At 41.6% G+C, this 22,870-nt stretch overlaps 1 protein-coding gene across 1 annotated transcript in view; it reads left to right on the plus strand.

Moving 5' to 3' along the window:
* plch2a (phospholipase C, eta 2a) overlaps window positions 1-22,870 on the plus strand; it is a 147,167-nt gene that overhangs the window by 22,374 nt on the left and 101,923 nt on the right. The window contains exon 2 of the mRNA XM_061987951.1: window positions 13,076-13,222. Within this exon, the coding sequence (XP_061843935.1) occupies window positions 13,076-13,222 (147 nt within the window). The remainder of the gene's footprint in view (window positions 1-13,075; window positions 13,223-22,870) is intronic.

Consider the following 22,870-nt stretch of genomic DNA (forward strand, 5'->3'; position numbering starts at 1 on the left):
TTGTTATATGTATCCAGTGATTATACTATGAAGTTATTTTCCATTTAACTTCACCCGTTTTAGATAATTTTTATTTGAAATCGCTGAATTTTCACATTTGCCGTTCAAATACTGAGAAGAGACGGTGCGGTGAACAGCAGCCAGTTGAGGCACGTCACTGCGTTGTGCCTCACCATGGATTGCGGACTCGGCTAACTGCTGGCCTGCTGTGCAGTGAGACCGTATTGCTATATGAATTATATTATACATTTCCATATTTTAAGCTGAGGTATATAATGTACAGTGTATTTTGTCAACAACTGTATGTGTGTAAAGTATTTCTTGTGCTGAGCGATCATAAAACGGCTGCAAAAGACGCACTGGCTGAGGCTCGCCTCATGCACCCCCGCCGTAGAATGCACGGCAACCCCTGACGGGAATGTTATATCAACTAAAGCCCACACTTAAACTTTCCACGTGCAAGATTGAATCTATTTAAAAAAGTTATTTCATAAGAAGCCAAAAAGTGCAAAAACAATAATGTTCGTGTTGGAGGAGTTGTGAATGACTGCAGGGCCACAACATTAGGTACACCTGCAGACTGCAGGTGTACCTAATTCACAACTCCTCCAACACGAACATTATTGTTTTTGCACTTTTTGGCTTCTTATTAAATAACTTTTGTAACCTATTTTTATGGGCTTTCCTCTTTGTGATGTTAAGTTCCTGTTATGCGCTGTTATACAGTATATACCTTGAGCTCTTATTTTGAAGGCGCTAAGAGCGGAAGTGATGACATGTTGGAGTGGAGCGGAAGTTTTTGAAAGAATGTAAATAAAGTGGTCCTCGTGTAAACTGGAGCCTTCGTGTTTGTTATTTTGTAGTTTCATACAGTATAGGCAACATTTATAAACCCTCGGTTACACTTTTTTAAATAGATTCAATCTTGCACGTGAAAAGTTTAAGTGAGGGCTTTAGTTGATATAACACTCTCGTCAGGGGGTGCATTAATCCAGCACAACAGCGGCTCATGGACTTATTTTATAAGTAAAGGTAAGACCTTTATAACGTTTTTTTTTATTAAATGTGCTTTTTTGTGTGCTACAGTTTGTATGTGTAAAGTTAAAGTTAAGTTAAAGTACCAATGATTGTCACACACACACTAGGTGTAATGAAATTTGTCCTCTGCATTTGACCCATCCCTTGATCACCCCCTGGGAGGTGAGGGGAGCAGTGGGCAGCAGCGGCGCCACGCCCGTGAATAATTTTTGGTGATTTAATAACCCCCAATTCCAACCCTTGATGCTGAGTGCCAAGCAGGGAAGAATGCTGGTATGAGCTTTTAAACATAACCTGTTAACTGCTGCCAATCAAATGGTGAATAAGATACTCTTTAGGGTTCATATGTTTGTAAATCTGACTGTGATGAAGTCAGTGCCTCACCAGCCATGAACCTCACCGCATGTCACTGATATATATATATATATATATATATATATATATATATATATATATATATATATATATATATATATATATATATATATATATATATATATATATATATATATATATATATATATATATATATATGTATATATATATATATATATATATATATATATATATATATATATATATATATATATTTATATATATATATACATACACACACAAATTAATTGACATATATATATATATATATATATATATATATATACATACACACACATTAATTGACACCACCTGCCATAGATTATTTACTCAACGTGTAATTGTTTAGGTTATGTTAAAATAAAATACAATAAAATAAAATATTTGCATTTGTTTGCAATTTTTAATCCCCCGAGATGAGCTGGAGAAAGTGGCTGGGGAGAGGGAAGTCTGGGCTTCTCTGCTTAGGCTGCTGCCCCCGCTACATTACCTCGGATAAGCGGTGGATGGATCATTTTTTAAAGCCAGAATTTTTATGTTGTAAAGTAATTTCTGCGCTTAATTCTTCAAAAGAGATACAACTTAGACATACCAACTTTTATTATTTAGCTCAAACGTCTATCAGTATTGCATTTCATGCTTTGTTTTGATCATATTCATTTATTCATCTTTATGTGTATTATTGATGACATGCACTTGCTCCAAATAAAGAGCTTATTCTGATAAATAGTATTATTTTTCGTCATGACCTACCATATTTACAGTAAATCCAAGGGATTTAATTACTTTCTCACTATTCCTAGTCTGTGTCACACCTGGGTGAAGTCTTGTCTGGGTTTCGTCTGGTTCCATGGTGTCTTGTCATTTCCTGTTTTATTTTGAAAGGTTAACTCTCCCTCTCGTTTCAGATCACTTGCCTTTCCTCCTGTTTCACTGGTCTGATGTCTCTCCTGATTGCCTGATTGTGCCCACCTGTGTCACCCTCCCTCATGTGTATAAATGTCTCGTCCTCCTCTTGTCCTGTGCCAGAGTATATGGTCTTGTCATGTACCGCCAGCCGTCGTCCACAGTCTTGGCCCAAGTTGTTAAGTATTGCCTCGCCTTATCTATTGATTTCGACGTACCCTCTGAGGAAGAGTGGTTTTGATTTGTCAAAGTTTTTTGGTCAGTTTTTTTTGGAGCTTATTTCATAGTGCTTTGCCTTCCTTTTTTCCTCCTCTTAGAGCACTTTAGTTTGCAGTTTTCTTAGCTCTTCATAGCGTACTTTCTGTTTATAGCTTCTTGTCTCCTTTGCATGAGCGATTTTCCTTTTGTCTAGCTTATCATAGATTGTTGTTTTTTTCCTTATTAGATCAGTTGAGAATTTTGCTATTGCCTTTTTTCCTCCCTATGGAGTGATTTTTCATTTATTGTTATATGCCCTATGCTACGTATCTTTTGTTACTCTAGTGCAGGGGTGTCAAACTCAAATACAGAGTGGGCCAAAATTTAAAACTGAACAAAGCCGCGGGCCAAGGTTGAACAAATGAACCATTTAATAGGGAACCAAACAAGTTTTGCATTGAATATTGAACAAGCAAGGCTTATATAAGTTTATAGTGACATGCAAAATCGAGTTTCAAATAATAATAATTCAAAAATATCAATGGCATATCAAATAAAATGTAAATAAAAATTTAATGCCTCTTGTCTATTTGCAGCCTTCTGAGGTAAATATCAAAATAAACTTTTTTCACTGGCTAATAATACATTTGAAAATAAAATAACAATAATGAATGAAACAAACATTCAGGCCTTGAAGTAGCAAGAGAAAGTGCATGAATAAAACGTTAATTATTGCTCAGTTTGCTACACTGATTTGTTTTAACACTGAATATGGAACAAGCAACACTTACGTATATAACTTGATAGTGCAAAATCAACTTTCAAAAAACAAACGAAAAAACATCAGTAGTATATTAAATACAATTTAAATAAAAAATTGAATGCCTCTTTTCTATTTGCAGCCTTCTGAGGTAAATATCAACATTAACTTTTTCCACAGGCTAATAAATTTGAAAATAAAATAACAATGAATAAATCAACCATTCAGGCCTTTAAACTGCTCAGTTTGCAACACACTGATCTAATCTGATGTGCCCAAGCCAGATACCTGCCATCTTTTCTGGGATGCTAGTTCATTAATGTCGGGGCTCAGGTGGGCGCGGTTGGGGGGGCGGGGTTTGGTGGTAGCGGGGGGTGTATATTGTCGCGTCCCGGAAGAGTTAGTGCTGCAAGGGGTTCTGGGTATTTGTTCTGTTGTGTTTATGTTGTGTTACGGTGCGGATGTTCTCCCCAAATGTGTTTGTCATTCTTGTTTGGTGTGGTTTCACAGTGTGGCGCATATTTGTAACAGTGTTAAAGTTGTTTATACGGCCACCCTCAGTGTGACCTGTATGGCTGTTGACCAAGTATGCTTGGCATTCACTTGTGTGTGTGTAGAAACCGCATATATCATGTGACAGGGGCTGGCACGCTGTTTGTATGGAGGAAAAGCAGACGTGACGACAGGTTGTAGAGGACGCTAAAGGCAGTGCCTTTAAGGCACGGCCCCAATAATGTTGTCCGGTTGGAAATCGGGAGAATGGTTGCCCCGGGAGACTTTCGAGAGGTGTGCTGAAAATCGGTAGGGTTGGCAAGTATGAGTATTAGCGGTGAATGTGGTGTTACAGCGGCACCGCCGCTGTATAATACCGGCGGGCCAGCTCTAATGTTAATTTGATATTGCCTCAAGGGCCAAATGAAATTACACGGCGGGCCAAATTTGGCCCGCGGGCCAGAGTTTGACACCATGCTCTAATGTATCAAGTATATAGTTTGTAGTCATTGTGTTTAAATCACTCTGTCTAAAGAGAGATCAAAGAAACTGCTGAAATAAAGCCTGCGTCAATCGTCCCCCTTCTGCTCCTGAGTCCTCATTTTCGCCAAGGCTTAACTGTCTGGTTGTTAAATAATTGGAGCACTGCTGACACCTAACTAGACGTTTGCGTATCGTTCAAGCTTTAATGAAAAAAAACTGCTACTTGCTCTCATGGGCCCCCTGACAATTCATTGGGGACCCAGCTCACTGTTTGAGAAACACTAATGGAGTCAATTTGATGGAAAACAATGTTAGTAGGTGTTTTTTCAAAAGGTGTCCTGATCCGATTTTTGCGACTGATACAAGCAGTCCTGCAGTGTATTTAGTTGTGCTACACAACAGCTAAGCAAAAAAACGTATGAGGTTTTTTGGCCACTAGGTGTCATCCTATATATGTAATATATAAGTCCATTCCAGTCCATTAATAATCAATCAATCAATCAATGTTTATTTATATAGCCCGAAATCACAAGTGTCTCAAAGGGCTGCACAAGCCACAACGACATCCTCGGTACAGAGCCCACATAAGGGCAAGGAAAAACTCACCCCAGTGGAAGGTCGATGTGAATGACTGAGAAACCTTGGAGAGGACCGCATATGTGGGTAACCCCCCCCCCCCCCCCCCCCCCCTCTAGGGGAGACCGAATGCAATGGATGTCGAGTGGGTCTGACATAATATTGTGAGAGTCCAGTCCATAGTGGATCCAACATAATAGTAAGAGTCCAGTCCATAGTGGATCTAACAAAATAGTGAGAGTCCAGTCCATAGTGGGGCCAGCAGGAGACCATCCCGAGCGGAGACGGGTCAGCAGCGCAGAGATGTTCCCAACCGATGCACAGGCGAGTGGTACACCCCGGGTCCGGACTCTGGACAGCCAACACTTCATCCATGGCCACCGGACCTGTGTGTCTCCCCCTCCACAAGGGATAGGGGGGAGCAGAGGAGAAAGGAAAAGAAACGGCAGATCAACTGGTCTAAAAAGGGGGTCTATTTAAAGGCTAGAGTATACAAATGAGTTTTAAGATGGGACTTAAATGCTTCTACTGAGGTAGCATCTCTAATTGTTACCGGGAGGGCATTCCATAGTACTGGAGCCCGAATAGAAAACGCTCTATAGCCTGCAGACTTTTTTTGGGCTCTGGGAATCACTAATAAGCCGGAGTTCTTTGAACGCAGATTTCTTGCCGGGACATATGGTACAATACAATCGGCAAGATAGGATGGAGCGAGACCGTATAGTATTTTATACGTAAGTAGTAAAACCTTAAAGTCACATGTTAAGTGCACAGGAAGCCAGTGCAGGTGAGCCAGTATAGGCGTAATATGATCAAACTTTCTTGTTCTTGTCAAAAGTCTAGCAGCCGCATTTTGTACCAACTGTAATCTTTTAATGCTAGACATAGGGAGACCCGGAAATAATACGTTACAGTAATCGAGACGAGACGTAACGAACGCATGAATAATGATCTCAGCGTCGCTAGTGGATGAAATAGAACAAATTTTAGCAATATTACGGAGATGATAATAACAAATAGGTTTTGTGGTTTTCATAATTACTACTGTTTGACTCATTTCACTTGAGCTAACCTATTTTTAAACATTCCATACTACAAAATAATAAAAGTTGATTCCTGCTGTTATCGTTTTGGAACAATACGAGTTTGGGAGTTTAGGAATCTTTGGGCACCTCATGATTCAATTCCGATTCTTAGGGTGACGATTTGATTCAGAATCGATTCTTGATCAAACTTGATTCTTGTTATACATTATTTGGTAGGTAATTTTTTATAAAACTTTTTCAAAACAGGTTACAGGTTATAAAAGCTACTTTTGGCTTATGCCTTACAACTTATTGTTGGCAAATAAAAAAAATGTTATACAGAAATCACAGAATGTTCAATTTAATAAAAATAATATATAGCAACTTTAACCCAATCATAGCTTTACAGTACTTAAAATATACATTTACACAGCAATTTAAAAAAAAATACAATACTAAAAGAGGAAAACCGAATAATTATAAAAGTAACATTATTAATAATAATAATATAACTACTGTATTTTCCGGAGGATAGAGCACACCGGTATAAAGAACACACCCACCAAATTTTATGAAAAAAAATTATCCATATATTAGCATCACCGGACTTTAAGTCGCATATATATACGTTGTGAAATTAGTTATTTACACATAAATATTGTGTAAATGTTTATTTACATACCTTAATTGTTTCCAAACAGTGTCTGTAACAGCAGTAAAACCGCTAATCAAACAAAACAGAAGTCATCATCATGGAACCACTAGCTGCGCAAGCTAGCTCTCCAATCAGTAAACTGACTCAATAACTCCAAGATGACATTTTGGTGAATTTACTGAGAAATTTGTGAAACTTAAACAATACAAAAAGAATGCCATTGTAAGTTAATACTAACACAGACACTCGTAAACGTGTTAGCTAGCTTCATTACATTACATTACCACGTACAAATATGCACGAAAACACTCCTACAGAAAACACACATGGGACGGTTAATTAAGTATGAACAGTTTTAGTTATATTGTAAAACGAGAAATGTTGCTTAGAGTGATGAATGAAGACTCTACATGAGTAGAAAAGCTAAGGTCGGCTAGAAGAGAGAATGGCACTTCTACTTCCGGTTGAGAGCACTAAATGGAAGGAAGTTGCATCACAAACAGCAACATGCCTTTTCAGTGTGTTTTTTTGATTTTGTTCATTAGCATTATGACCGTCAGCAAAGAAAAGTCCTTAAGTCAGCTGCACCCTTCAAAAGTGTAGGGAACTTACGGTTATAGTTGTTTAAGGTTTGTAATCCAAAAATGTATTCTTAAAAAATATATCTTTTTTTTTTTTCAAAAGTTATGAATCAATTTAGAATAGGAATAAATAAAAAATGCAATTTGCTCCCGGATATGAATTGATTGGCTAATACTTAAGACGACAATGTCAGTATCGTAGAGGAAGTGAAACAGCTGTATGGCGATACAAGTTCCACATTAACAGCGCCAAAATCACTTTCACCTCACTCTCTCGGCTTCTGTCTGCTTCAACGTCTCACTCTTCCTTTGTATTGGTTCTAGAAGCAGCCGTTCATACTCTGTATATTCAGCTTCAAAAACATGAAAGGTGGTGAATCCTCATTTGTCCAAAAATAGTCGTCTTCGTTGTCTGTTACCAAGTCAGCCATGATTAGAACACACACACACGTTTATTCCCAGAAGTAGGAACACACATTTGTAGCCAGAAGTCAGAAGTGTGTTGCTATGGAAACAGAAATTAATGCACAGAGGAATTAGTTCAGGCAATGATTAAAATGACTAAAATAGGGAAAATATTGTACATATTGCATATTGTTATGAAGGTGTCTGTTACTACATTATATATATACTTGCAGTGTGTATACTGTACATATTACATATTGTTATGAAGGTGTCTGTCTGTACATTATATATATATATATATATATATATATATATATATATATATATATATATACAGTCATGATCAAAGTTAATTGATCAAACATAATGTCATGGCTGTCTTGAGTTTCCAATCATTTCTACAATTCTTATTTTTTTGTGATGGAGTGATTGGAGCACATACTTGTTGGTCACAAAAAACATTCATGAAGTTTGGTTCTTTTTTGAATTTATTATGGGTCTACTGAAAATGTGACCAAATTTACTGGGTCAAAAGTATACATACAGCAATGGTAATATTTGGTTACATGTCCCTTGGCAAGTTTCACTGCAATAAGGCACTTTTGGTAGCCATCCACAAGCTTCTGGCAAGCTTCTGGTTGAATGTTTGACCACTCCTCTTGACAAAATGGGTGCAGTTCAGCTAAATGTGTTGGTTTTCTGACATGGACTTGTTTCTTCAGCATTGTCCACACGTTTAAGTCAGGACTTTGGAAATGCCATTCCAAAACCTTAATTCTAGCCTGATTTACCCATTCCTTTACCACTTTTTACGTGTGTTTGGGGCCATTGTCCTGTTGGAACACCCAACTGCGCCCAAGACCCAACCTCCGGGCTGATTATTTTAGGTTGTCCTGAAGAATTTGGAGGTAATCCTCCTTTTTCATTGTTCCATTTACTCTCTGTAAAGCAACAGTTTCATTGCGACGTGGACGTACTTGAATAAATTGGAGATACTGTATACCCGCAAGCCATTTAAAAAATTCACAAAGTGCAAATATTAAGAGGACAGTGAAGGTTTTCAAGGAGACACAAGTCGCGGACATGAAGCCACAGCTGTCAAGAGTCTCTAAATACTCCAATAACACCCGGAAAATAAGTTACACTTGTTGCTAGTCGTTTTAAATGTGGAAAAAGTCATTAAAAAGATTGGAGAAGTCTCTAAAAACTTGAAGAACAAAGTACATTTTACAACAAGCAGCCACAATTGAAAAATAGAGCAAAACAAATGTATATGTTAATCACATTAAAGACACCGATTTGTTTTTAAACGTGTATCATTTTTTTGCACCTTTTTATAGAAAATATATGCATCATGAAGTCATGTTGACCACACCCACAGGTATGTTGGCAATCTCGGGGAGACCCTGTTCACGTATGCCAGCAAGAGAGCAGACAATGGAGGTCCCCACAAATAAACCGATCTCATCTGCGACTTTTTCCACCCCAAAAAGGCTAAAACACTCGGATAAACAAATAAAAGCAGCAGAGATTGGATAGTTTGGTGAGGAATGGGGGGTCAGGTTTCAGGTGATTGTGTATTTCCCCTATCACATCCATGAAGAATCGTAATAAATATGAATCACGACTTGGATGGCTATATATATATTTTTTTTAATGTATGACAATTCCACTGCGAGGTTAATATTCGAGTAGTTCATTTTTAAGACACCACTAGTAGCTATATTTGTTCTGTTTGATTTATGGACTCAGTGATCAAATGACCCAATCAAGCTGATTCAGACATAAATTAATGAAAGCATTTGGTTTGCATAACATTAGGACTGCAACTAACTATTATTTTGATAGAAAGAGGACGTATGGTCCGTCTTCTTTTCACCGGACATGTCCTCTTTTGCGGAGCTGTCAGGGCGGAGTTGCTTAAATGCCTCAAATGTCCGTCATTTTGAGTTAGGGTTGCATGTATTTTCAATGTACGTTCAGGGTTAAGAAGGACTTAAAAACAAAACAAATTGTGCACGCAGCAGCATTCGTGAGGGAGGGGCAGAGACAGAGAGAGCGAGAGAGTTATGATAAACGCGCTTGCGTCGCAAGGCTCTGCTTTTTATCCATAGATTTATCAGATGTAATTTTTTATTATCTATAGCAGGGGTGTTAAAAGTGTGCCCCGGAGGCCATTTGCGGCCCACAGCTAATGTTTTAAAGGCCCACGGCACATTCTAAAAATACTATTAAAATAAACAAATACATAACAAAAGTAAAATAAAAAAGCTTAAAGGTTAAATGTAATTTAGAAAAAGTTGCAATGTTGACTAATAAAACAAAGCTGGTTTTTTTTCTTTCAAACTGTCATTGTTCAAAACATAATATTGAATCCAAATCAATGTTATTATGAATTATTGACCTATCCAAGGTTCCGATTACTTCACATCAAATATTCCACTCAGAAAAATATTTTTGGTGGAAGATTTTGCAAATTTTTTGTAAATAACCCAAAAATGTATATTTTGTTGTTTTCTTACTGTACTGAAAATGAACCGAACCGTGACCTCTAAACCGAGGTATGTACCGAACCGAAATTTTTGTGTACCGTTACACCCCTAGTATTTAAAAAAACAAACCAAAAAAAAACAGTTAAATAGCAGCACATTTAACTTACTCAAAAAGAAAATAATTGTGTGATGTTTAAAAAGCTGCACACTGATATATTGAGTATTGATTGGCTCTTGGCAGTTTTAGCACTCCAATAGACTCAATGTGTAGAATTATATATTTAATTAATTATTAAAATGCTGGCTATTTCATAGATTTCATAGGTTTAATCTTATGAAACCTCCGCATTAGTGTGTGTGTGTGTGTGTGTGTGTGTGTGTGTGTGTGTGTGTGTGTGTGTGTGTGTGCCTTTTTTACTGCATTGTAAATTGACGCTGCTTTAAAAAGTACTTGAATTGTAGACAATGTTTAGCTGGCTGACTTTGGCTAAAATGATAGTTAAAGTTTTTTTTCACACAACTTGGTCTCACTCTTGTTAGAAAGCAAGCAAGGTAGAAGGTAACACTAGTACTGAGGTTGTATCTGCATCCTCCCTCCAGATGTCTGATATCATGTCTGCGCTTTAAATGCTGGTGTATCACAGATGTTCTGCCAGAAATTTACTCTCCTTTAAAACATACTTGAATTGATGTAGACAAAGTTTAGCTGGCTGACGTTAGCTAAAATTACAGTTAAAGTTTTGTTTCACACAACTTGGTCACACTCGTGTTAGCTAGCTAGCAAGGTAGAAGCTATTAAGCCTTAGAACAGTGGTTCTTAACCTGGGTTCGATCGAACCCTAAGGGTTCGGTGAGTCGGCCTCAGGGATTCGGTGGAGCCTCCGCCACGGAGGTAAAGACACATCCGACTTATCGTGTAAATAAAAACTTCTCCCTATCGGCATATTATGGATACTCCCAAACAATGTTCCCTCTAATTTTCCATCTGATTTGCAGGTTGTTTGATTGATCGATTGAAACTTTTACTAGCAGATTGCAAAGGAAGAGAATACATTATATGAAACAGTACAGTTTACACAGTACAGTACATATTCCGTACAATTGACCACGAAATAGTAACACCCGAATAAGTTTTTCAACTTGTTTAAGTTGGGGCCCACGTTAATCAATTCATGGTAATGTGTGTAATTTGTTGTGAGTTCATGCACTGTGTTGGTTTTGTTCTTTGAACAAGGTGATGTTCATGCACGGTTCATTTTGTGCACCAGTAAAAAAACATAACTTTTTCTGAATTTTTTATTTTTCACTAAGAAGGGTTTGGTGAATGCGCATATGAAACTGGTGGGGTTCGGTACCTCCAACAAGGTTAAGAACCACTGCCTTAGAAGCTCATGTCTCCGCTTTAACCCTCCTCTTGTGTTAGCTTTCTGTTACCATCTCTTATGTTAACGGGTCGGTTTTGACCCATGTCTTAAATCAGCTATAAAATACACTAAAAACAATTATCTATCATCCAATTTGTTTCTCATCTCTTGGTTTCCTTGTTAGGCTTCCTTATCCATGAAAATATCGGTTTTAATATTTTTGGTGTGGGCCATTGGGCCTTTTTTTGTCAGTATACCCCTTGATAAAATGTAAAATGAACCTCAAGAGAATCAAATATATAAAAGGTTGTTGTGTTACCTGATTATTACTGAGGGGTATTAGAACACCTCTCGTAAATACATTTGTTTAATTTATTTTTTCATTTCAATAATTTTAACTACAGTAACATCTATGGTGTTCCGGGTCAATTTCGACCCATATATATCTACTTCAAGAAAAAGAATAAAAAGTATTTTTTTCAGCAACAGAACTTTAATACAAACACAAAATGAAAAGCAGAACAGGTCATAACACAAAATGTAGATTTGCAAGGTCAATCAAACAACAACCAATCAAGCAAATCAAGTTAAGTTAACTTTAAGTTAAAGTACCAATGATTGTCACACACACACACTAGGTGTGGTGACATTTGTCCTCTACAATTGACCCATCCCCTTGTTCACCTCCTGGTAGGTGAGGGGAGCAGTGGGCAGCACTGTGATTTAACCCCCAATTCCAACCCTTGATGCTGAGTGCCAAGCAGGGAGGTAATGAGTACCATTTGTATAGTCTTTGGTATGACCTCCTCATCAGACTCATCAGATGTGTCTGTCTTCTGGATGATACGCCACATTGTCTTCCTCCTCAGAAACCTGTTCATCCGTGTCCTCTCTCTCATTTTCACCAAAAATATTATCCAGAACTTCTCTCATTGTAAATCTTTTTTTCATTTTTGCATGCTGCAAATTGAAGATATGCACTCTGCAAGTCACCAACTCTATACTGAATTGACCTCACATGTCTGGACATGCCCGTCTTTGTTTGTTTTTGTACTGGATAACAAGGTAAAATGAGAATCCCCTAAAGCTCACATGATTGGAGAGGAGCTGGCTGTCAGTGTGTTCAGTTTTGGCTCTAATTATTGCTTTATAATCTTATTTTTATAACTGGGTCGAAACTGACCCTAACAACACCAAGGTCATAATTTCAACCAAAGCATTTTCTAATTTAGTGGGGGGAAAAAAAAGTTTTATTATGTTGAAATAGAGGTTCCTGACAAAGTCAAAAACCCTTGATGCAAAAAAATAAATTTATGTGGTTCTTTTATGCATTTAAAAACTAAAACGGGTCGGTGCCGACCCTAACACAAGACGAAGGTTAAATAGTGGCATATCACAGATGTACTGCAATCAAAACAAGATCCGCTTTGCAAAATGAGCAAGGCATTTATGTTTTTAACAAGAATAAGAGGAAATATCCTCACACTTTACATGTTATCACTGGCCATGTTTTTGCTAGTGACCAGATTCCGCCTGGAAAAACACAAGTGGTGACGTCACGACTATTGCCGACAGATATGATTGTCGGCGACAAATTTTATTGTCTAATTGTTGTATTTGAAAGAAACATGGCGTGTGTTCTTTCTGTTTAAGCAGTTTTTGTTTGTTTTTTAATATCCAAGTTCCAACCTCTGTTCTCTTCTGTGTGTTTTGTCGTGTCTCCAGTGGAGAAATGTATGAGCTCCATGCAGATGGGTACCCAGATGGTGAAGCTGCGCGGCAGCTCCAAGGGACTGGTGCGCTTCTTCTTTCTGGACGAGCACAAGTCCTATATCCGCTGGAGGCCGTCGCGCAAGAACGAAAAGGCCAAGAGTGAGTGTTGTCTCCCCTGTCGTCACGGAGAAACATCATTTCAATTCTGTCCCGGTTCTGCAGTCTAATGTATTCATGCTGCGAGTAAAAGAACACAACTGTCTTTTATCATTCCATTCCTTTCACATGCCAATCCTCTTTCAGCCTTTGACATTTCATGTAGTTCAGAAGAAATTGAGATAGTGTCTAGCCGTGTCAGCCAAGGTAAATAAAAGCATTTTACAAGTAATTTTATGAGCTCGACGGGTGAGGTATTGCTGTTTTATTCTTATATATTTAGAAAAAAAAGCCAAGTGTAACAATCTAAAAGTAGCAATCTTAGAGCTTCCTGAGAAGTGAATAGTTGAGCGTATTGCAAGCCTGGTGTTTATTGTGTGTGTTTCGAGATTGGAAGAGATATGTCGCACTAGGGTTGTATGGTATACCGCTACTATTAAAGTACCGCGGTACTAATGAATTATAAATTGTACTATAGTGCCTCTGAAAAATAGCGATACCATTTTTTTATTTTAAAGGTATGGCGGCACGCCGTTGTGACATTGTTGGTTTTATGAGCAGACTGGCTCATGTTAGGCAACGCACATGCACAAAGTACAACGAACACAGTTTGGCTTAAAAAACGTAACGATAAAGGTGAAGCTATAAACACTGAAACGCCGCTCTACACGTGGTGCTTTAAAACTTAGCTAGCAGCAGTGTTTTAGCTACTTCTAAATCACCAATCCTCGCCTCCACGCGGCGACACATAAGGTAAGTTTCTTACAACGAGGACGAGGAATAGCTAAACATGCTTCACTACACACAGTAGGAGGATACAATAGCTAACCGCTAACAGCTAGCTCACGCTCCTCAATGTAAACAAAAGGGTGGGTCTACACTGATATTCCTCGTTGCAATGATTACATCGATACATCACAAAATATTTTTTTGTTTTTTTTAAATTCATATTATGTTTATAAACTGAGGAAACACATGAGGACTTAAATTATGACCAATGTAGGAGCCTGTAACTACTTGGTATCGAATCGATACCCAAATTTGTGGCATCATCCAAAACGTATGTAAAGTATCAAACAACAGAAGAATAAGTGATTACTTTTGAACAGAAGTGTAGATAGAACACGTTGAAACAGAAAGTAAGCAGATATTAACAGTCCGTAAAGGTTTTGTTTTTTTATACATGCTCTAAATATATATGTAACATAACAAAATTCATAATAACATGTAATATTTACATATTTTGCTCATTTTAAGCACGCGGCGGCGAATTAATTTCACAGATGCATCACAGTTACAACAAACACTTCTTTCGACAAATTATGACCCGGAAGAGTATATTTTTGAGCCTGAATATACGGAGGATGATCTACAAGTTTTAGAAGCTGTGCTTTTATATGTATGCATAAAGCACAAACAGAAAACACATGTACATCTATTTAACATATTAAGAATCACTGCAATTAAACAGATAACAAAGACTTGGAAAGAGACCGCAATACGTAGAATACAATCCTGTACAACAGCCCTGACACAGATAGTAGAAATGAAAAAAGTAACATTTAGTATAAGAGAAAAAAATGTACATAAGTTATATCCAGAAGATGTGTGTAATATTATATTTGATAAAGATGATACTATATAAATGGAATATTTGTCATTAATGCATGTATGTTTACATATATATATATATATATATATATATATATATATATGACATATGTATTAACACGCTATCTTTTTAGTATGATTTTCTGTATATCTATGTATCAGAGTATAGAGATGGGAGTGTTTTTTTTGGTGTATTTTTTACATTTTTATATATATGACATTCACTATAATTATTGTTGTTTATCTCTGGAAAAAAAAGGGACAATGTTAAAATGACATGGTTTTGTGTAATTTTGTGAAATCAGTTCAGTAAAGTATGGGGGGTAAAGTTTTAGAAGCTGGGTAATAAGCAGATCCAGCATGTAGCAGTATTGCTAAGTGCTAACAAGATATGCAACATAATAAAACAATCACTTACTGTGCAATGTCTGGGATGCTGACCGATGGGATGTTTATATCTTCCTGTTAAAAATGAAGAATTATAATCCACTTGAAAAAAACTGAAGGTGCCGCAAACCAGCGTATTTTAGTGTTATTCTCGCCAACTTTGAATGTCAAAGTTGACCAACTTGTCGGCTTATATCCACAACCTTCTACTATCCAGGTGAGAGGCATGACTTATAATCTAGAATGAACTTTCACCAACTCAGAGGCAATGCAGCAGCTATATGTCAATTTACCAGCATAAGCGAGTTACCTCGCTAAATTATTTGTCTGCGTTAGCACTTATAATAACGATATCTCTTATATTTGGTTATTATTCATGTCACAAGATTCAAATGTAGTAGTATTGTTGGCGGAAAGAGGGCTTTAAGCGCAAAGGAATACTCCAATTAGCTGTATTGTCAGCCACCTCTTACTTGCCGTATTTTACAACTTAGAATGCATAAAAAAAAGAATAACGTGTGTTAGAGATTGTGAACGATAGGCAAAATTCCACAAAAAAGAGCAGTTCTCCTTCAAGGCTCCAATATCAGTATGGTATCGGCAGTTAAGAAGTGTATTGATCGCCCTGACGTTACACTTCATCTAATAACACTGTGCTTTTTGCTTTCACAGGCCTTATACAACTACTTAGTCCGGATCCGAGTCTTGAGGCACCTGTTATCAAGAGTGACACTAAAGCAGCGTTTTAAGTCTCAACAAAATCTCGGTCTCGTCCACTATATTCTCTGGTGACCGGCAGAGTCTTCACACCAGACTGCTTCAGCCGTTCAACATCACCATACACGTACACATGCACGTACACATACTTGACAGTTACCTGGATTATATTACTGCATTATTCATGAGCTACACTGAGGAAAAACATTTTGAAAACCACACTGGAGGATACAGGACGCAGCAGCAGCATCTCAAGTCGAGAGCATATTATGCTCTCGACTTTCATTTGTTTACTTTTTCGTCTGGTATAGTGTATAGTAAGCATAGTAAATAAATAATGCTTCATACCGTCTATGTTGTATGAATGGCCGTCCCGCCATTCCTATTTGGACCTTTGGACATGCAGAATTTAAAATTCATATCTACTGCTAGCTGGCCTGACGACTGAATGTAATATACTGTAATGTATTTTCCGGACTCTAGAGTGCACCGTTATATAAGCCGCGCTCACTAAATTTTAAAGAAAAATATATTTTTCTATACGCTAGCCGCACTGAACTATAAGCCGCAGATATATACGTTGCTAAATTTGTGATTGAAACGGCACTTTTACTTCCGGTTGAAAGCACTAAATGGAAGTTGGGCTGGATGATTACGCCAAGAATAATAATCACGATTATTTTTTATTGATATTTTAATCACGATTAATTATTCATTCATTTGAAAGCATGAGTATTTATTGTTCCACAAAAACTAAACTTGAAATATAGTTTAAATAACGAATATAAATTAGTAGCAAACAAGTAAAAAAATTAAAATAAGAATAACTTAGACTTAGACTTCCTTTATATTGTCATTCAAATTTGAACTTTACAGTACAGATAAGAACGACATTAGCTCATGGTAGTGCAGGATAAAAAAAGCAATACGGTGTATATATAACTAAATAAATAGGTTACTGTACAGATAAATATATTGCACTTTTTCATATGCATCCATGTTTATGGATGTATGTTATATTGTCTTTTTTATTCCAGTGAGTTAATCCCTTTTGGGGGGAGTTGAGGGGATAATTATGATGTGTTCAAGAGTCTTACGGCCTGAGGGAAGAAGCTGTTACAGAACCTGGAGGTTCTGCTTTGGAGGCTGCGGAACCTCTTTCTAGTGTCCAGCAATGAAAACAGTCCTTGGTTGGGGTGGGAGGAGTCTTTGCAGATTTTCTGAGCCCTGGTCAGGCAGCGAATTTTTGCGATCTCCTGGATCGGAGGAAGAGGAGTCCTGATGATCCTTTCCGCCGTCCTCACCACTCTCTGGAGAGACTTTCAGTCTGAGGCATTGCACGCTCCAGTCCAGACAGAGATGCTGTTGGTCAGCAGGCTCTCTATAGTGCCTCTGTAGAATGTGGTGAGAATGGGGGGAAGGGAGCTGTGCTCCTTTCATCCGACGCAAAAAGTGCATGCGCTGCTGAGCTCTTTTTACAAGAGCTCCGGTGTGTAGGGACCAGATCATATTGTCAGTTATCTGCACCCCCATGAACTTGGTGCTGCTTACCATCTCCACCACTGTGCCGTTGATGAAGAGTGGAGTGTGGCTGGACTGGTGCTTCCTGAAGTCAACAATGATCTCCTTGGTCTTGTCGACATTCAGGACCAGGTTGTTGGTTCTGCACCAGTCAACCAAATGTTTCACCTCTTCCCTGTAGTCCATGTTGTTGTTGTCACGGATGAGGCCCACTACTGTCGTATCGTCCGCATACTTCACAATGTGGTTAGTAGTGGACCTGGTGCAGCAGTCATGGGTCATCAACGTGAACAGCAGCGGACTCAGGACGCAGCCCTGGGGGGAGCTGGTGCTCAGGGAGATGGCACTGGAGGTGTTGTTGCCCACTCTCACAGACTGGGGGCTGTTTGTGAGGAAGTCAAGCAGCCAGTTGCATAGGGGGGTACTGGATCCAAGGGGGGCCAGTTTGCTCACCAAGTGCTGCGGGATGATGGTGTTGAATGCTGAGCTGAAATCCAGAAACAACATCCGCACGTGTGTGTTCTTTCCTTCCAGATGTTCTAAGCTCAGGTGGAGTGCAGAGGAGATGGCGTCCTCTGTGGAGCGGTTAGGACGATAAGCAAACTGGTATGGGTCGAATGTGGGGGGGAAGTCTGGAGACAATATACTCCTTTACCAGCCTCTCGAAGCACTTCATTATGATGGGGGTGAGTGCAACGGAGCGGTAATCATTGAGGGAGGAGATTGTGGGTTTTTTAGGCACTGGATTGATTGTGGCCGTCTTAAAACATGCTGGTACCACAGCCTGGGTCAGCGAGATGTTGAAGATGTCTGCGAGAACCCCAGCCAGCTGGTCTGCACATCTCTTAAGCACCTTGCCCGGAATGTCATCAGGTCCCAGTGATTTTCGGGGGTTCACTCTCCTCAGGGTTTTCCTTACATCCGCTATGTCCAGGTTGAGCGGCTGCTCATCAGGGCGAGGGATGGATTTTCTCGCCGGAGTGGTGTTAAGTGCCTCAAACCTTGCAAAGTAGTTGTTAAGGTCATTTAGGAAGCTGATAATGTTGTCACAGAGACGGGGGGCAGCTTTATAGTCCATGATGACCTGTATGCCCTGCCACATCCGTCTAGTGTTTGTGGGGTTCTCGAAGAAGTCCTGCACTTTCTGACTTTGAGCCCGCTTTGCAACCTTAATGGCACGGTTCAGGTTAGCTCTGGCTGTTTTTAATGCTACCATGTCGCCAGACTTAAAAGCCTTGTTCCGAGTCTTCAGCATTGAACCTACCTCACTGTTCATCCAGGGTTTCTCGTTGGCCCGTGTGGGGATGTTCTTGATCACACTGACATCCTCCATGCACTTCTGAATGTATGCAGACACAGACTTTGCATACTCCTCCACACATGTGTGATGATTTTCGGTGGCGGCTGTCTTGAACATGTCCCTGTCTGTGGTTTCGAAGCAGTCTTGTAATGCTTACATTGCTCCCTCTGGCCAGGTCCTCACCTGCTTCACTGTAGCTTGCTTCCTGATCAGCAGGGGCTTGTATGCAGGAATTAGCATCACAGATAGACGGTCTGAGGAGCCGAGGTGGGGGCGTGGTGCAGCTTTATACGCATGTTTAATATTGCTGAACACCAAGTCCAGCTTGCTTCCACCCCTGGTTGCAAAATTCACATATTAATGGAAATGAGGGAACACAGTTTTCACATTAGCTTGATTAAAATCCCCTGCCACGATGAAAACTCCCTCTGTATGTGTAGATTGTAGTTCATTGATGGAGCAGTACAAAGCTTTCAAAGCTTCTTTGGTGTTAGCACTGGGGGGAATGTACACTGCTGTGAAGATCCATCCATCCATCCATCCATCCATCCATCCATCCATCTTCTTCCGCTTATCCGAGGTCGGGTCGCGGGGGCAGCAGCCTAAGCAGGGAAGCCCAGACTTTCCTCTCCCCAGCCACTTCGTCCAGCTCCTCCCGGGGGATCCGAGGCGTTCCCAGGCCAGCCGGGAGACATAGTCTTCCCAACGTGTCCTGGGTCTTCCCCGTGGCCTCCTACCGGTCGGACGTGCCCGAAACACCTCCCGAGGGAGGCGTTCGGGTGGCATCCTGACCAGATGCCCGAACCACCTCATCTGGCTCCTCTCGATATGGAGGAGCAGCGGCTTTACTTTGAGCTCCCCCCGGATGACAGAGCTTCTCACCCTATCTCTAAGGGAGAGCCCCACCACCCGGCGGAGGAAACTCATTTCGGCCGCTTGTACTCGTGATCTTGTCCTTTCGGTCATGACCCAAAGCTCATGACCATAGGTGAGGATGGGAACGTAGATCGACCGGTAAATCGAGAGCTTTGCCTTCTGGCTCAGCTCCTTCTTCACCACAACGGATCGATACAGCGTCCGCATTACTGAAGATGCCGCACCGATCCGCCTGTCGATCTCACGATCCACTCTTCCCTCACTCGTGAACAAGACTCCGAGGTACTTGAACTCCTCCACTTGGGGCAAGATCTCCTCCCCAACCCGGAGATGGCACTCCACCCTTTTTGGGGCGAGAACCATGGACTCGGATTTGGAGGTGCTGATTCCCATCCCAGTCGCTTCACACTCGGCTGCGAACCGATCCAGTGAGAGCTGAAGATCTTGGCCAGATGAAGCCATCAGGAACACATCATCTGCAAAAAGCAGAGACCTAATCCTGCAGCCACCAAACCAGATACCCTCAACGCCCTGACTGCGCCTAGAAATTCTGTCCATAAAGGTTATGAACAGAATCGGTGACAAAGGGCAGCCCTGGCGGAGTCCAACCCTCACTGGAAACGTGTCCGACTTACTGCCGGCAATGCGGACCAAGCTCTGACACCGATTATACAGGGAGCGAACCGCCACAATAAGACAGTCCGTTACCCCATACTCTCTGAGCACTCCCCACAGGACTTCCCGGGGTACACGGTCGAATGCCTTCTCCAAGTCCACAAAGCACATGTAGACTGGTTGGGCAAACTCCCATGCACCCTCAAGGACCCTGCCGAGAGTATAGAGCTGGTCCACAGTTCCACGACCAGGACGAAAACCACACTGTTCCTCCTGAATCCGAGGTTCGACTATCCGGCGTAGCCTCCTCTCCAGTACACCTGAATAGACCTTACCGGGAAGGCTGAGGAGTGTGATCCCACGATAGTTGGAACACACCCTCTGGTTCCCCTTCTTAAAGAGAGGAACCACCACCCCGGTCTGCCAATCCAGAGGTACCGCCCCCGATGTCCACGCGATGTTGCAGAGTCTTGTCAACCAAGACAGCCCCACAACATCCAGAGCCTTAAGGAACTCCGGGCGGATCTCATCCACCCCCGGGGCCTTGCCACCGAGGAGCTTTTTAACTACCTCGGCAACCTCAGCCCCAGAAATAGGAGAGCCAACCACAGATTCCCCAGGCCCTGCTTCCTCATAGGAAGACGTGCTGGTAGGATTGAGGAGGTCTTCGAAGTATTCTCTCCACCGATCCACAACATCCGCAGTCGAGGTCAACAGAGCACCATCCCCACCATACACGGTGTTGACACTGCACTGCTTCCCCTTCCTGAGGTCCAGAATTGCTTCGAAGCCGTCCGGAAGTCTTTTTCCATGGCCTCACTGAACTCCTCCCATGTCCGAGTTTTTGCCTCCGCGACCGCTGAAGCCGCACACCGCTTGGCCTGTCGGTACCTGTCTGCTGCGTCAGGAGTCCCATGAGCCAAAAGAACCCGATAGGACTCCTTCTTCAGCTTGACGCCATCCCTCACCGCCGGTGTCCACCAACGGGTTCTAGGATTACCGCCACGACAGGCACCAACTACCTTGCGGCCACAGCTCCAATCGGCCGCCTTGACAACAGAGGTACGGAACATCATCCACTCGGACTCAATGTCCAGCGCCTCCCTCGGGACATGTTCAAAGTTCTTCCGGAGGTGGGAATTGAAACTCTCTCTGACAGGAGACTCTGCCAGGCGTTCCCAGCAAACCCTCACAATGCGTTTGGGCCTGCCAGGTCTGTCCGGCATCCTCCCCCACCATCGCAGCCAACTCACCACCAGGTGGTGATCGGTAGAAAGCTCCGCCCCTCTCTTCACCCGGGTGTCCAAAACATGAGACCGCAAATCCGATGACACAACTACAAAGTCGATCATGGAACTGCGGCCTAGGGTGTCCTGGTGCCAAGTGCACATATGGACACCCTTATGTTTGAACATGGTGTTTGTTATTGACAATCAGTGACGAGCACAAAAGTCCAATAACAAAACACCACTCGGCCATTCTTCCCAATCACGCCTCTCCAGGTTTCACTGTCGTTGCCAACATGAGCGTTGAAGTCCCCCAGTAGAACGAGGGAATCACCCGGGGGAGCACTCTCCAGTACTCCCTCGAGTGAATCCAAAAAGGGTGGGTAATCTGAACTGCCGTTGGGCGCGTAAGCACAAACAACAGTCAGGACCCGTCCCCCCACCCGAAGGCGGAGGGAGGCTACCCTCTCGTCCACCGGGTTGAACTCCAACGTGCAGGCTTTGAGCCGAGGGGAAACAAGAATTGCCACCCCAGCCCGTCGCCTCTCATTGCCGGCAACGCCAGAGTGGAAGAGAGTCCAGCCCCTGTCAAGAGAACTGGTTCCAGAGCCCTTGCTGTGCGTCGAAGTGAGTCCGACTATATCTAGCCGGAACTTCTCCACCTCACGCACTAGCTCAGGCTCCTTCCCCCCCAGCGAGGTGACGTTCCACGTCCCAAGAGCTAGCTTATGTAGCCGAGGATCGGACCGCCAAGTGCCCTGCCCTCGGCTGCCGCCCAGCTCACATTGCACCCGACCTCTATGGCCCCTGCTATGGGTGGTGAGCCCATTGGAGGGGGGACCCACGTTGCCTCTTCGGGCTGTGCCCGGCCGGGCCCCATGGGGACAGGCCCGGCCACCAGGCGCTCGCCATCGTGCCACACCTCCGGGCCTGGCTCCAGAGGAGGGCCCCGGTGACCCGCGTCCGGGCGAGGGAAATCTGGGTTCCTTGTTCGTGTTCTTCATAGAGGTCTTCGAGCTGCTCTTTGTCTGATCCCTCACCTAGGACCAGTTTGCCTTGGGAGACCCTACCAGGGGGCATAGAAGCCCCCGGACAACATAGCTCCTAGGATCATTGGGACACGCAAACTCCTCTACCACGTTAAGGTGGCAGCTCAGAGAGGAGGCTGTGAAGATCATAGCACTGAATTCCCGGGGTAAATAAAATGGCCTGCATTTTATAGTTAATAGTTCTACATCGGGAGAGCAGTGACATGAGACTATCTTCCCATTATTGCACCAGTCGTTGTTGATATATATACAAACACCACCGCCTCGGGATTTACCAGTGAGAGTTCTGCTCCTGTTCGACCGAAACATAGTTAGCCCCGCGATGCTAACTGCCTTGTCCGGAACGGAT

Source organism: Nerophis lumbriciformis, linkage group LG01 (assembly GCF_033978685.3).
Source record: "Nerophis lumbriciformis linkage group LG01, RoL_Nlum_v2.1, whole genome shotgun sequence".
Lineage (NCBI taxonomy): Eukaryota > Metazoa > Chordata > Actinopteri > Syngnathiformes > Syngnathidae > Nerophis > Nerophis lumbriciformis.